Source organism: Colius striatus, chromosome W (assembly GCF_028858725.1).
Source record: "Colius striatus isolate bColStr4 chromosome W, bColStr4.1.hap1, whole genome shotgun sequence".
Classification (NCBI taxonomy): Eukaryota; Metazoa; Chordata; class Aves; order Coliiformes; family Coliidae; genus Colius; species Colius striatus.
In genome coordinates, this window is record NC_084789.1 from 20,504,850 (window position 1) to 20,519,921 (window position 15,072).

Consider the following 15,072-nt stretch of genomic DNA (forward strand, 5'->3'; position numbering starts at 1 on the left):
TGTTAAAAGCACAGCAAAATAGATTGTTTTTCTGCAAATTAGTTACAAGAAGAAGAGAATTAAAATGAGCAACGCAAAGATTATTTGGGCTGTTTCTGATTTTTTTTTTTGCATTCCTCCTTGATGCTCTTACCTTCTTCAGTTACAATCCCTACACAATCACAGAGGGAGAGAGGAAGAAGACCAGCCTGCATTTCCGGAGCCCAGAATATCAATTACATCTCAGTATATTCAGCAAATCTATGGAAAAGGTGCTAAAATTTTGAAAGGAGTGACTGTCCTAAAAAAGGAGAGAAGTTCAGAATGATAGGTCGGGGCATATATTCATCTAAAAGAATCGTTTAATATATTTATTTTTACATGAGAAAAAACCAACTCCTACAGCCCGAGTGTTATTTTTAATAAGAAAAGGGGAAGGAATTCAACACGATAGTAGAGTATTGGAGATTTCTATTTTATTTTGGAGAATAATAATCACAGACAATAGAAAAAAAATTAAAAGCAACACATCGCCATTAAATAATTTGCTACTTTGATATACAGCATCGTAGCACAATATTAATTCTTCTTTTTTTCCATAGAGACTTGAACAAGGAAGAAATCCAGGTAAAAATATACAGAGATAAAAAGAGCATAGCAGGCAGAAAAAAACATGGAGATTAGGGAGAGAAGGTGCAATAATAATACATCTTATGTACAGGACTATATACGCCAAATATCATTTGCGTTCAGACTTTCAAGTCACTTTTTCTAAATTAAAGGTGCGAAACACGACCACGTTAATTCATACCCAAAAGTACACAGCGAAGTACAAACGGAGATTTACAAATTACTTGTACTATAGGAAGACTCACATAGAAAAATGTGTCTATTCGGACTCTAAAGCCACATTTAATAGGTAGATAGTCATTCTATTGGTAAAAAAGAAGAAGAAAAAATAAGACTTTGACATAGGTAGTATTTTTTTCAGTGTCAAGAAACACAATGTATCATTCTTACAGTTTTTAGTTATGTATGCGCTTATCGTTTCTCTATTTTAATACATCGTCTTTTTCCGTTTCTTCTCGCGTGGGTTTGCATGCTTCCTGCATCCTCTTCTCATCCCTTTTCATTCCTCTTCGTCGTCCTCTTCGTCTGGTTTCTCCTGGCTATTGGAGCCGGAACAGGCAGTTTTATTTTCTTTTTTCCACTTCATGCGCCTGTTCTGGAACCAGATTTTGATCTGTCTCTCCGTGAGACACAGGGCGTGGGCGATCTCGATGCGTCTCCTCCTCGTCAGGTAGCGGTTGTAGTGGAACTCCTTCTCCAGCTCCAGGGTCTGGTACCTGGTGTAGGTCTGGCGGCCGCGTTTTCTGTCGGTGCCTGGGAAATAAATGCAGGTTTAGGTCAACTGCGAAGTTGGAGAAGGTCTTGTGGGGTCTGCTGGTTTTGGTTGGTCTCTTGCTTTTGTCTTTGGGTGCGGCCTAGCAAACATACATCCAATGCAGTCACACGGAGGAACAAAATCCTCGAAGTATCTGTACAGTCTGAGACAGATGGGGTTTTTTTTTTTCAGCTCCTTCTGCTCGAGGCTTTCCCCACATCATCCTCGCTGTCCTTAGCCCCCAAACCACCCAAGCTCCTTCATCTAGGAAAAACGTGTAGTGTTTGGGTGTGTGTTTGTGTGTGTGTGTGTGTGTGTGTGCCTGTGCATGTCTCCGAGTGAACAAACTTGAGAAAATTTCCTGCCCTCGCAGCACCGCTCAGACTCCTGCTTTAGTTAGACAAGAAAAATTTCGGATGGTTTGGGGGAATAAATATGGAAATATGGTAGAGACAGCGAGAGAGGGATCTGCTACCTACACAAATCCAACTATTTGTCCTCTTTTAAAGCTGTCATTAGGGTGCCTACTTGGAAGGTGTATGATGGTCTTAATTATTTCAGGGGAAATGACTTCTGGGGCTGGGGGGGGTGGGGTGCTACCCCCAGGCTTCTCCTTCGGGGGTGTGCAAGGATGAGAAACACCTCAACACTTACCCTCATCTCCCCCCACTCGCCCCAATTGCATGAGAGTGGGATTTGGAAAGGACCTAGATCCTCATTTTCCCTTCCACACAACATTTCCTGGAGTCTGATTAGAAATAATTCTACAATATGGTATTTGTGATCCTGTTTTCTATGTAAATGCTATATACTTCTGTAGCATAATGTGTCCTTTCCCAGGGCATTGAGGATGGTGAACAGCAGCCCTCGACCTCTCCTCCACACATTCCACCAGATTTTTTTTTTCTATCCCTCTTTTTAAAAAAGAAGAAAGGATCCAGTCATTAAAAGGAAAAAAGAAAATAAAAGAAAGAAAAAGAAAGGAAAAGAAAAGAAAAGAAAAGAAAAGAAAAGAAAAGAAAAGAAAAGAAAAGAAAAGAAAAGAAAAGAAAAGAAAAGAAAAGAAAAGAAAAGAAAAGAAAAGAAAAGAAAGGAAAAGAAAGGAAAGGAAAAGAAAAGAAAGGAAAAGAAAAGAAAGGAAAAGAAAGGAAAGGAAAAGAAAGGAAAGGAAAGGAAAAGAAAAGAAAAGAAAAGAAAAGAAAAGAAAAGAAAAGAAAAGAAAAGAAAAGAAAAGAAAAGAAAAGAAAAGAAAAGAAAAGAAAAGTAGCCAAGCTAGCTGTAAAGTAAAAATGTACAGGTCGTGGAATGTGGATTGTAAAATCCGCTGAGGGAAGAGCCGTAAACTTTTGCTGAATAGGGATGACAACTCTATCGCTGCTCGCTGATGAAATTCCACAAGCGCGATCGCACAGTGGGCATGAGGCACGAGGAGGGGGGGGGGGGGGGGGAAGGAAGGCGCGAGGGAGGGACCCTACTTTTAAGACCGAGGTCGAGTTTCAGGTTCAGTAGACACCACAGTATCCAGGGTTTGAACACAAGGCCCTGTTTCCAAACCGACTATAATGTTGATCCTAGCAGCGCCACAGGCTAAAGGGGGGAGGGGGAGGGGGGGGGATCTTAAACCTAAAGCCAGATAAAAGCAGAGGTGAAATGTTTACGACCAGAAATATCTGGTCTTTGATAAACCTATTGTAAAAGTGAATGAATTATGGAGCAGGTAATGGAAAGAACTGACCACCACATAAGTGTATAAACTCCTGCGTTTATAAGCCGCTAAACATTGGCTGCCTCTCTGTTTTCTTTTTCCTCTGCCTCGCAGGGAGCTTGGCCCGCACCCCAGGTTTACTAACAAACTCATTTCCGAATGTTTAGGGGCAGAGGGCGGTTCCCTGGCACGGATGCTCTCAAGTTGCAGTCTGACACGACAGAGGCAAAGGCTGAAAATTGAGCTCACGCCTTCCCCTCCGCTCCCATCCAGGACAGCAGTTCTTTTCTTCCCCCTTTTCAGGACTACACGAATGTAAACATCACCACGCGTGCTCACGGACACTGGCAGGGCTGCTGCGAGAAAGGGGAGTCTGTCCCGGGAGCGCCCAGCTCGGCCCCGGTGCACTCCAGGCAGCGCGGCCCAGCGGGAGTCGGAACTCTCCGGGACTACTCATGCGTGGGGGGAACGGGTATTTATTAAATGTTAATTGATATTGCCTTGAGGCGGAGCGCGTTGGTGACTGAAGGCAATGTGACCGCCCAGTTCGGGTTGGAGACACACGTGTGCAGGGACAGTCTATCCTGGCTTAAGGCGTTCTCCGCCCTGCTCCGCTCTCGAGGAGCCCCGCGCAGCTTTCCGAAGAGCTGCGCTTCCCTGCGTCGCGGTATCGTCCCAGTCCCTCAACAGAATCACACTGAGCACCTCATAGAACTTTCCCCAACTTGCAGAGCACACCGCATCCCTCAGAGGGAGGGAACACAGATAAACGTGCCCCTCTCGCACCATCCATCCATCGTGCCGAATTCCGGACGAAGTGTCACCGTTTTAAGCGCGGGGTTTTTAATTGCACCGGGAATTATGTGTTGCTGCCTCTGATGGCAACACGCTATGCTTAATTGCAGTGTCTGGAACATTGTGGTGAGGGACTGGTAGATGAAGGCTTTGCACTCTAACAGAAAAAATCTAAACTTGCAAACACTCCCCATAAATAGTTTATTTTATAATCTATATCTGCATCCATATGGTGTTAGCACAATCTCCATCCTATAAATATAGGAGAAGAAGGGGCTGGCCATTACTTCTGCAGCTCTGTCTGTCCCCTCTAAGATAAACTGCCTTTTGCATGGCCCCAGCAACACCAATAAATATTTAAAGCGAAAAGGATGGCTTTATGGCGGAACGAGGGGTGGATTTCGTGCTCTCCCTCTCTCTTTTGAAGATGCATTTTCAGTGAAACGTCATGAGAGGAGTTGGGGACAATTCCCTTCCCCCTCTGCCATCCCCCTCTCACGCCATCAAATAATTTACACTCCCCCCTACTCCCCCGGCCAACTCTCATCCCGGGCTTTTTTCTTTAGGAAGACTGGAGCTTACCTGTGCTCCTCATCCAAGGGTAGATACGGAAGTTACTGTCGCTTTGTGAATCTGAGTCCCTCTGGTCCGTTTTGCTGCAATTCTGCTTGGAGGCATCTCCCGGGCATATCATGGAGAGGTTTTGCTCAAAAGTGGAACAGTGCATGTTGAAGGAGACAGGCTCCAGGCCATAACTGGAGGAATACATGCTAGGGGGCTGGGGGTGCACGGCGCTGCCACTGGAGTAGAGCCCGGGCATGGAGGCGGCGAAGGGAGTCGTGGATCCGGCCCCATATCCCGCTCGCTGGGCGTTGGAGGCAAAAGCGCAAGTTTGCTCGGGAAAGACTCCGGATGGGAAAACCGAACTTGCGACTTGATATTTAGAAAATAAAGCATTCGCATAATACAATGAACTCATAATTTGGTCGTGTGATTTGTAGATCGGGACGTTTTAGTGTCGGTTTTACGAGGTACCGTGATATATTACGGAATTAGAGCCCAGATTTACACCAAAAAGGAGCCCTTTTTCCTCCCGGCCCATGTGACGCGCGGGCACGTGGCTCCGGCGGCGCCAATCGCAGCTCGCTCCCTCCTCGGGGGCAAAAAATTGTGGTGCTGCTGGATTTATAAAATATGATAAATAATTGATGCGATATAAAACCTTCCGCGATCTATGTTGGAAGGGGTGAAATTGTGCTGGAGTCGATAAGCAACCTGTAATCAGTTTTCAGCTCAGACCGAGGGAGAAAGAGAAAAGGAGGCGGAGGGGATGGTGTGGTAAAAGCACATTGCTGATAAACCAGCGTCTCCCTCTCGGTCTCTGTCTGCTGGAGGAAAAGGAAGGGAGCTCTATTTATCCCTTTATTGATTTTTCTAAAATCCCCTCTTTCGCACCATTTCCCCATCTCCGAGGTATTTTTTCACAAGACTGTCCCCTCTTGACCCTCCCCGAGCCCCCTCTCCAAAAAAAAGACAAATGTCTCATTGACAGCTAATACTTTCAGGATTCTTTTTTTTTTTTTCCCCTCAAATGCGATTCAGCTCTATATCTAATTTATTCTAGTGCCAGAGGCTTTGAGCTTCGTATTGAGCTGGCATTTGCTTTTCTTGTGAAAAATAAAGAGCCTACAGATCCCTTGTTTAGAGTGTCAGCGGTTCTGCAGAACTCAATTACAGTTAGAAGCAAAACCTTAACAGCTGGCTGATTTGCTGGGGGGGGGGGGGGGTTGTTGTTTTTTGGGGGTTTTTTTTTGAGGGGGAGAGGGGAAGTAGAAAGAAAGAAAGAAGAGAGGGTAGAAAAAAGAAAGATGAGTTAGAAAGACAGAAAGTCTCACAGGCAGGAAAAGTAGCTCAGATAATGGTGGATGTGCATCTAGGGTTTCTCCTTTCCCAAGGTTATGTTGCAAGGCGATGAGTGTGCGTCCCCGTACTCATCCATTACCATGGTAGGGCAGATCGGTAGGCAAAGGAGCAGAAAGGAGATCAGCTGCTCGAATGACAACACGTATTTATTTGTTTGTTTATTTAGCGATATGAGTGGGAAGAAAGGAAGAGGGACCCAGAGCTGGGCTTCATCTTGCTGCGACAGTGGGGTGAGCGAGGAAAGGAGAAAGGAGGAAAGAGAAAAGGAAAAAAAACAAAAACAAACCAACAAACCCACGAAACAAGAGATATTACCTTCAAGAATGATTTCCATACAGCCTCCCAACCTGTCACCACCCAGGAACTGCTAGAAACAACAAGAGCAGAAGTCATGGCAGTTGCCCCCGTCCCCCTCCCCTTCCCCACGGCTCCCAGGAAGCAGTTCCCCGTCCCCAGCTCCTGCCTCCACCCGTCCCAGTAGCCAGCCAGCCTGCCAGCATCTCTCCAGGCAGAGAAGGCTTTGATGGCCAGCTCTGCAGCTCCCACACAATTGACTTTAATTTCCTTTCTATCAAAGTGGTCCTGGAGGAAATGGAGCAGGGTGAAAGAATGATGTCACGGAATACTCGCTTGTAAACTTTATTGTAACTTTCTTCCGCCGCTTCCAGGTTTAGACAATAGAACAAAGTGATGAAAGAACAACAAAATATATTATTAGTTCCCCCAATAAAGTAATTCACGTATACAGTATACATTCTTTTCCACAGTTAACCTAAAGATCACTTTACAACTTGCTTCACTGTGCGCATGCTAACTAAGGGAGAGAAAATAACGGGCTTTTTTGTCTTTATTTTTCTTTTTTTACCCTTTTTTGTAAGAGACATTAAAAATTGTAAAAAAAAAAAAAAACCACACCAAAAAAGAGAAAAAATAAAATCCCGAACCAAAGAAAAGGAACAGAAGTCAGGAAAGTAAAGAGAGAAAGAGAGAGAGAACTATAGCATAAATAGGCAGTTTCATGTTGTTGGGATGCTCGTTTCAATAGCTACCTCCAGTACATATAGATAAACCACAACAAAAAAGGTGGAAAATAACAAAACAAAAGAAAAGTGCACAAATGTGATTTCACGTAACTCCTATAGTGTTGAAAGCTATGTTAACCAACCCACCCACTCCCCTGGAAAGAAGAGAGAGAACGACAGAGAGAGAATTTCACAGTCATGTTTTACATTAGCTATTGCGTTACACTACCACTAGTTAATAACTGGCAAAAGGCAGAAGAGATCTCCCGATCACTTGCATACTGTTCATTGTATCAAAGGATAATCAGGAAAGTGGTGCTTACAGTTATATTGTTTTACAGCAATAAAAGGGTTTTTCTTTTATCTTTTCTATGCATTGTTGTTTTTTTCCCCACCCCTCCCTTACATTAACTGCCATTAACGTGGGGCTCAGGAACTCTTCTACTCCAGCAGCACTTGCCTTTCAGTCTTTAAAAATGCTTTTATTTCTTATCCGCCTTCTGTACTTCCCCTTCCTCGTCCACCTCCTGGGCTCTTTCCATTTTCTGTTTTTCCAGTTCTTCCTGCTCACATTTGCTGCTGGGAAATTTGTCTTTGTTGTTTTCCTTTTTCCATTTCATCCTCCTGTTCTGGAACCAGATTTTGACCTGCCTTTCTGTCAATCCCAGGGCATGAGAGACCTCGATCCTCCGTTTGCGGGTCAGGTAGGGATTAAATAGAAATTCCTTCTCCAGTTCCAGCGTCTGGTAGCGGCTGTAGGTTTGCCTCCCCCTCCTCCGTCCAGCGGCTGCTGGGGAATTGCAAAGGTTGAGAGGAAGAAGGGGAAGAAGAAAAGGAGGTTGAAGGATACATAAACCAGACTTGGGAGTAGGCAGACACAGGCTCACACCCGCTCACACATACTCACACACACAAGCACGGGAGAGGGGAAAGAAAGGACTCGCAGGAGTAAAAGCAGGAAGAGGGAAAGGCTCCGGGACAATATTTTACAAGGGAAGATGGTTATAAAGGAAAAGGGTGATGGTGGCAGGGGAGGGGAGTCACCCACCAGCCCACTCAGAGAAGCCCAGCTAAAGCCTGCTCTTGTACACTTATTATTACCCGAATCACAGCAATAACAACAACAGAGTCCGGTTCTTTGTGATCTTCCCCTCCCCCCCCCCCCCCCAAAAAAAAAAAAAAAAAGAGAAATGCAGCCCGGAGAGAGCAAGCAGCAGCTCCGAAATCCCAAATCAAACGCAAAACAAAAATTAAGGGGCTTTTCAAGGCTATAAAAGTGCCATAAACTTTAAGGACGCTTCCTTCCACAGAAAGCACGACTCGCTCAGCCCCTAGAAGAAAAGATCCCCTTCAGGGTAATTAAACTATAAAGCAATTTACAAGTGCAAAAGTTTACCCCTATAAAGCAGTAAAATACATTCATTGAGGAAGAAAAGGGGAGTGAAAGCAAGCAAGCAAGGAAGAAGGGCAGAAAGAAAGCGAGAGGGCTACTTTCTGGGCTCAGGCAATGTCTCCTGGCTGTCCTTTCCATCTTGCCTCACCTTGCGGTCGCATCCAAGGAAAAAGCTGGGTCGGAGAAGGACTCTGCTCCGAGCTCTCCACCTCTTCTCCAAGGCCGCTGGCAGCAAGCTTGCAGTCCGTGTACTGCACCAAGTCCGACTCCTGGGTGCTGAAGAGGCTCTGCCTTTGCAAGGGGTCATAGCCATAGAAGTTGCTGGGGTCCCCATGGCACGCCACGGCGCAGGGATTCTGTTGGTAAGGGGAGCTGGAGAGTGAAGATGCCCCGTGGTAGAACTCCTGGATTTGAGTCGGATGCTGGAAGGTGCCCCCCGTGCTAGGTCCGTACACCACCGTGGGTCTGCCCCCAAGATCCTGAGCGAACCCACAGTCATAGTAATTGGGACGCAAGGAGTCTCCGGTTTTGTATTTGGAGAAGAGTGAATTGACAAAATAAGAGCTCATTTTAATTTAAATAAGAGTATTTGTTTGGAGACTGAAAAAAAATTAAGGGAAAAAAAAAAGGCAACCAAAGCAGACCACGGGAATCTATTAGCAAAAAAGGAAAGTGCTAAGATGCTAAGCAACGACAGTTTGTGATTTCCAGGAATATAAAAGGAGGATATAATAAAAACTCTAAGACTGCATGATACTGATTTCTTTCCTCCCCCCCACCCCGAAAAAAAAATCGCCACTTAAAGAGTTCTCACTTTACATTTCCAAGAAGAGATGCCAGTTCATAAACAGTTTTCAGTGATTTACTTCAGCGCAAATGAGTTGTTTCATATTTTGCAGTGTCTTTTCATGATCATTTGCATCTATTAACAAAACCTCATCCTATTGGCTTCTCCTTACTCCACACGGACTCTGCACCGCATGATTGTGAAAGGAAGAGTGTGAGAGAATAAAGAAGGGAAAGCAAGCGAGGGGGAGCGAGAGAGGGAGAGGGAGCAAGCGAGAGGGAGCGAGAGGGGAAGGGAGAAGGAGGTGGGGTGAATATAAGGATTAAATATGTTTAACTACCTACATTAATGAGATACCGCTCGCCTCACAACAAATCACATACCTAGACCACCCAAAAGATTGATTTTTGGGAAGTGTTGGAAAATTAAAGAGGAGCGCTCGCAGTCATTAATTTCAAAATTTTAACGAGGCAGTTTTAGCCTTTTTAAATGTCAGGGTCGCTTTAGAAAACTGTAAATGAACACGATTTAATTGCTACCAGTTTTTAAAAGGTCCTATAAATGTAATTGGTATTTTAATACAAGTTATCAAATCATACAGCTTCTTACTCTAAGCATATTTTAAAACAAACGAGATAGTCATATTTAACATTTTAATGATCAATTTCCTTATTATTGATAAAGGTTTAAGTATCACATGAAGGGAATTGCAGCCCCAAAAAAGGCTGTAAACTGTTTAACAAACTATAAAATGCCATAAAGCCGGTGATGCTGTTTTTGTTTATACCGCACTACATAAAAGCCGTTAGGATTTTACGAGTTCGTTCCTCTACTGCTATAAACCAGAGGTTTCGATTGGACCCGTCCACATTACAGGGAGATGTTGAGGTGTCAGTATTGAATTAAAATGATTATAGTTTTTCATATATAACATTGACTTTTTGTGTCTCTCCCGCAGCCCCCTCCCTGCCTCCTCCCCCGCCGAGGACTTGTTCAAGATGTGCTGGGGGATGATGGTGAACTCAAAGTATTGTCTCGCTTATCACATCCATAACAGAACCCTCATGGTCAGTAACTGATGACTGTTCCCTACCTCACCCCCTCTCCAATAACTTCCTTTTTTTGTTATTGTTTTGTTTTGTTTTGTGGTTTTTTTTGCATGAGACTTCAAATGAAAACTGGGGAGAAGGGAAGTAGGGAGAGAGGAGAGCAGCTTTCTATTTTATTGGCATTTGATAACAGTCATAGTCAGCAAATATTACCGAGGTGTATTTCAGCTAATAACACCAAACTCTTCAGCCCAAAGACTGTCCCAGCCTGCCCAACATCCACGAAGCCCTCCAAGTCCCTCATAATGCCAGCTCTATTTTTCAATCTTTCAATAGGAATTAAAGACACTCTTTAAAACTATTTTCAGTTCTTTTCCCCCTTTAGTCCTGGGTAGATTTCTGCTGCTTCTCATTGCATCCCTTTGGATGGGTTAGAAATGAGAAAGGTGAATTAAAGATGATTTACCATCTTTACCAACCTCTACAAACAGGGAAGAGAGGGAAAAGTTTAAATGTTTCAGTTAGTCTGCTTAACCAGGGCTTTGGTAAGAAAAATACTTGGATTAAAATTGATTGTGGGAATAGACAGGAAATTAAGAAAGAAAGAGAAAGAGAGGGAAAGAAAACAAAGATAGTAATAGAATAAAACTTTAAATCCATCATTAGAGAAATAATTTAAGTAAATACGTTTCCTTTATTTTGTGTGGGGATCATTTCAGTCGAGTCTAAGAGCCTTTTCAAGTAATTATTGTTGTTGGAGTACTTGCAGTGGTATAATTAAGACTTTTCCCCCCTTAAAGACAAGTTAACATTCCATTTTTATCAACACTTTTATTGTCGAATGATCAGATTTTGGTTTTATCTTTGAACATAAAACCCCAGAATTGGTGCACACAAGTAAATAGTTTTGCAGCCTGGTGTAAGGAGTTTTCAAGAAAGAAAGAAAGAAAAGGAATCAACTAAGGTGTTTTTAGAAAATAAGCTTTCTTCTTCTTTGTGCCTTTACAGATGCACTCTCATCTACTGAAGCTTGGAAAGTAAAAAATAGTAGGAATTCCCGTTCATACATGGACCCAAAAAAGGCGGGAGCAAAGTTGTTCTTGGAAGTTAACATTTTTATCAAGTGCAGTAGGATTTTATGGTCACGATGTGATGGTAATTCACCAATGCACCAGGAATCAATGGCTGATATTAAATCATTCCTTTAGTGTACTCAGATTCCTGATGAAAGGAAAATGTTTCTATTATGAGAAAAACCAAACGGGGATGTATGTCTCTCAGACAGAGAAGATAATTTATAAATACCCAGCAGAGGAAAGATTTATTAGAAATTCACGTGTTTTTTTTTTTTTTTTTTAAAAAAAAAAAAAAAAAAAAGAACCTCAACCTCTTTCCTAGGTAAACCTTAACTTTTCCCAACCCATTTTACTGAATGCACAAGGACAGGATTTTTCTTTATTGCCTCCATCTATTTCTGTTTACATTTGTATTTCATTTTATAGCCTGAACAGAGACTTGAGCTGCTGAAACTGCCTTTTAAAACAACATATCGCATCCTCTTCTGTTGCATTTCAGTTTAATTTCTTACATTCTTCCTCAGAAAGCTGCTCATGAGGTAATGGGTGTATTTGCTGGAGTAACTTCGGAGAAACACATATTCAGAAAATTCCTGGTTATAACAATTAGAAAGAAAACCTGTATTGAAATGTTTGCCACATGTAGTGAAGGACTGGGACGTCTGAATAATTTTTGTCTTGCAATTTTGAGGAAATAAAGGCCAAAATAAGCGTCAACTAATAGAGTTGAAACTTTATAATTTTTTTGTTACTTCATTAGTGGAGTATTTATATGTCTCGCAAAACGTGGTAAGCTAACAGTGTTTGGGTTTAATTTACTATTTTGTGGCATTTAAAAATATTTCCAAATATATTAGAGGAAGACCTTGGGCAAAAAGCAGTTGCTTTACCAAACGAAGGAGTAACTATACCAAAAAAAAAAAAGACAGGTTCATTTTCTAAAAAAGGAGATACTGGGTGGTTTTTGGTGATGGCTGAGAACCTCAAACATATAAAATAAAGCAGCAAGAAAGCACGGAGCATCCTAATGGTTAAGGTAACAAAAAAAAAAAAAAAAAAAAAAAAAGAAAGCCAGTGGAAAAAAATGTCCTGATTCTGTCTTTCTTCCCGAAACCTGGGAGCCCCTCTCTTTTCCCATTCTGCAAATGTAAATATTCACTTTGGAGATAATTAAGCTGTCCTCCCATCTCCATCCGAATGAACAGAAGACAAAACCCGATGTTTTTTTCTCTCCTTTAAATGAATGTTTGAGATGCGTGTCCCACTTCTCACCGCATCGCAGCAGAGGGTCTGCAGATTAACTCTCTCTTCTTTTTTTACCTCACATAATTTACTCTCGCAGGGGGAAAAAAAAAAAAGTAACCTATAAATTCGGTAAAATAGTTATAATTAACCCTACATTTTATGCCTCAGGATTATTCATGTTCGCCAGCAAACAGCCCGGTTGCTGCCGCTAATCAAATCAAAGTGTTTGCGCTTAGCCCCGTGGACCCAGCGCGGCCCACGCTCCACTCTAACGTGGAGTAAGGGCGCCGCCTCGCGACCCCGCGTGCAGCTGCAGTCTGCGCCGTGGGGTGCGGGGAGCGGGATGTGGAGGCGAGAGACTTCGGGGGAGAAGGAGGAGCAGAAAAAAGGGGGATTTTGCTTATATCTGGAGCAATAAAAACAGTCAAAAGCAAGAGAGAAAAAAAGGGAAAAAAGTAATACCGTGTTGTTTCTTCTCGCCCCAGAGCGCTGCAGCTTTACATGCTGAAAACTCCACCATCCAGTCACTCTACTCGGCAATAAATGAGACAAAATTGATTTGCTTTTGAAAACCACTATTGTTTCAATTCACGAGACTAAAGAATTGGTCATTCTGCTCTGGATGGGGAAGGCCAGCGATCAAGAGCTTCCCAAGCCCAGACGTCTCACCAGAACTTCGAGTGTGTTGTTGTGGTGTGCAAGGCTCATTATTCTGGCAGACTGAAACTACTTTAAAGGATAAAGAAAAAAAAAAAAAAAGGGGGGGGGGGGGAGGAAAGAACAAAAAAAATCATCCAAGAGCTCTGGAAAAAAAAGAGAAAAAATGGGGGGAGAACTTTGTATGTGACTGAAGCGGAAATAAGAGCATTTACACATTGGGTTTCCCCACATTTCCAATTCGTTGTAGTAATTTAGGAGTTCCTGAAAGTTTTCTTGAAATGTTTGCTTTACAGTAGTTTATTTCCTTAACCTTCAGAAATTTATACCCTATAAAATTTTATAGCGATCATATTCTTTTATTGCAGCACACTGCATTGAATTTTCCTTTTTTTTTTAAATGACAAGTTACTTCCCTTTCTCTCTCTTCCCTCATAAGCTCCAAATATCATTCTTCATCTTTTGTTTTCTTTTCAGAGCTGCTTCAAAGAAAGGATTTTTTAATGAAGTGAAATATTGCCCTTTAGGGTGTTAAAAATTATTAGAAAAAGATTCTTGATTATACTTCCCAGTACCTGTTTCCTGCAGGGCTTAACAGGTTTTAGGGTTTGTTTGATTTTAAATATAGAGATAGAAACACTTTCTAAAGGCTTGTATTTCTTCAAGAGCAATAAAATGTCAAACGAATTTAGAGACGGGACTATCAAAACCTCTCCTTGAGCCCTAGGAAAGAGGAAGCGTGTGTCAAATCCGAAGTGATGCCGAGGAGGGAGAGGAAGGAGGGAGTTCCCCTGTTTGTTTTGGGTTTCTAATTTCTTTTTAATAATATTTTTCCTTGCGCCGTAGGAGAATCAACCAAAGAAAGTAAAATGAAGTCAGTCCACTCCCCACCTTTACTTCTGGTCCCCTAAGGCTGAGGCGGGAATACAGAGATTAAACCATCGAAAACAAACAAACAAACAAGTAACCACCGGGAAATGTAATCAAAGATTATTTCTTAAAAAAGAAATAAAATTAAAAATATTTGGAAACGCAACAAGTTTGCGTGGGACCAAAGAAGCACTTACTACACTGACGAGTAATTCTTTCCATTTATCTCTGGGGTTTTTTTTTTTCCTTTTTTTTTAACCTAAGCAAAAATGGATTCTTATAATACACTTAACGAGTCACTAAAGAACGCAGGAAAACACAATGAAAATATTTCTGAAGTTTTAGATGAAGCAGTATAACACAATGACATATAGGTGCTGTTGTTCTAAGATAGATTTTTATTCTGGAGTATTAAACATTTCTGGAAAATACATCTAGTCTGGTGCTACAGAAGACACTTTTCCCAACGTTTTTTAGTAAGTATATTTTCTAATAAAATGAACTAAAATTTTTAAATCTATTTTAAAAGAACCTTATATTGTCATCTTAAAAATATCCGCTCTTTACCACAATTCTTAGAAAAGTGAAAAACGTTTCTAAATCCTAGTGTAGATGGGTTGCAAATATCAATTAAGTCACGGAGACGTTTCTGAAAAAATAGAGTAATGAGGATTTAGGCAAGTCCATACTCGGTTCGAGATAGGAGGAATATACTGATTCATCATGAAACAGATTTGAAATTGAAAAGAATCAAATCCTTGAGAAGAATCAAATAAAAATGAAAAATTTGACTCCCCATCTCAAACACAGCTAAATCTTATAAATCATATTTTTCTACACATTTTTTGTTTGTTTTAAATAAATTCAAATTTAGAGAAATCCTGCTGCCATCAACTTTTTTGGTTTTTTTTCTCCAGCTCAAAATGTCTCTGAAACTGCTTTTTTAAATTAAGTTTTGAAGGGAGATATGAGGGACTTTAATACTGGATGAAGTTTAGTTACGTTTTACTCCCTTTAGCAACAGAACAGTTAAATTTCGAAGCCCCCAAGGAGCTACTTTATGACGGAAAGTTTTATAGGAGAAAGTCTAGGCACGAAAAAAAACCGAACACAACAAAAACCACAACCCTCCCTCAACTTTCTGAGGAATTATCTTAAACACTTAGGGTCTGGTTTCTTGTCGAGTG

At 41.7% G+C, this 15,072-nt stretch overlaps 2 protein-coding genes across 3 annotated transcripts; both read right to left on the reverse strand.

The window, feature by feature from the left end:
* Positions 1–645: 645 nt before the first annotated feature.
* LOC133628466 (homeobox protein Hox-B7-A-like) lies at positions 646–4,959 on the reverse strand. The gene is made up of 2 exons (XM_062016638.1): positions 4,446–4,959; positions 646–1,362 (listed from the first exon to the last, which is right to left on the reverse strand). The coding sequence occupies exons 1-2, from the start codon at positions 4,840–4,842 to the stop codon at positions 1,109–1,111; spliced, it is 651 nt and encodes a 216-aa protein (XP_061872622.1). The 5' UTR covers positions 4,843–4,959; the 3' UTR covers positions 646–1,108.
* A 1,969-nt stretch (positions 4,960–6,928) lies between these two features.
* On the reverse strand, positions 6,929–8,770 carry LOC133628673 (homeobox protein Hox-B8-like). Of its 2 annotated transcripts, none has more exons than XM_062017107.1 (2): positions 8,350–8,770; positions 6,929–7,595 (listed from the first exon to the last, which is right to left on the reverse strand). In XM_062017107.1, exons 1-2 carry the CDS (start codon positions 8,768–8,770, stop codon positions 7,291–7,293), a joined length of 726 nt encoding a protein of 241 aa, XP_061873091.1. In that variant the 3' UTR covers positions 6,929–7,290. The 2 variants fall into 2 exon arrangements, with proteins under 2 accessions (XP_061873091.1, XP_061873090.1); XM_062017106.1 differs by having other exon boundaries at positions 6,929–7,598.
* Between the last annotated feature and the right edge of the window lie 6,302 nt (positions 8,771–15,072).

What these genes read in the sequence shown, in the direction of transcription:
- LOC133628673 (XM_062017106.1), bottom strand. Translation starts at nt 8,770, where the DNA reads ATGAGCTCTTATTTTGTCAATTCACTCTTCTCCAAATACAAAACCGGA. An exon ending in TCCTTGGATGCGACCGCAAG is followed by an intron (nt 7,599 to 8,349) that starts GTGAGGCAAGAT and finishes GCAATTCCCCAG; the next exon opens with CAGCCGCTGGACGGAGGAGG.
- LOC133628466 (XM_062016638.1), bottom strand. Translation starts at nt 4,842, where the DNA reads ATGAGTTCATTGTATTATGCGAATGCTTTATTTTCTAAATATCAAGTC. An exon ending in CCCTTGGATGAGGAGCACAG is followed by an intron (nt 1,363 to 4,445) that starts GTAAGCTCCAGT and finishes TTTATTTCCCAG; the next exon opens with GCACCGACAGAAAACGCGGC.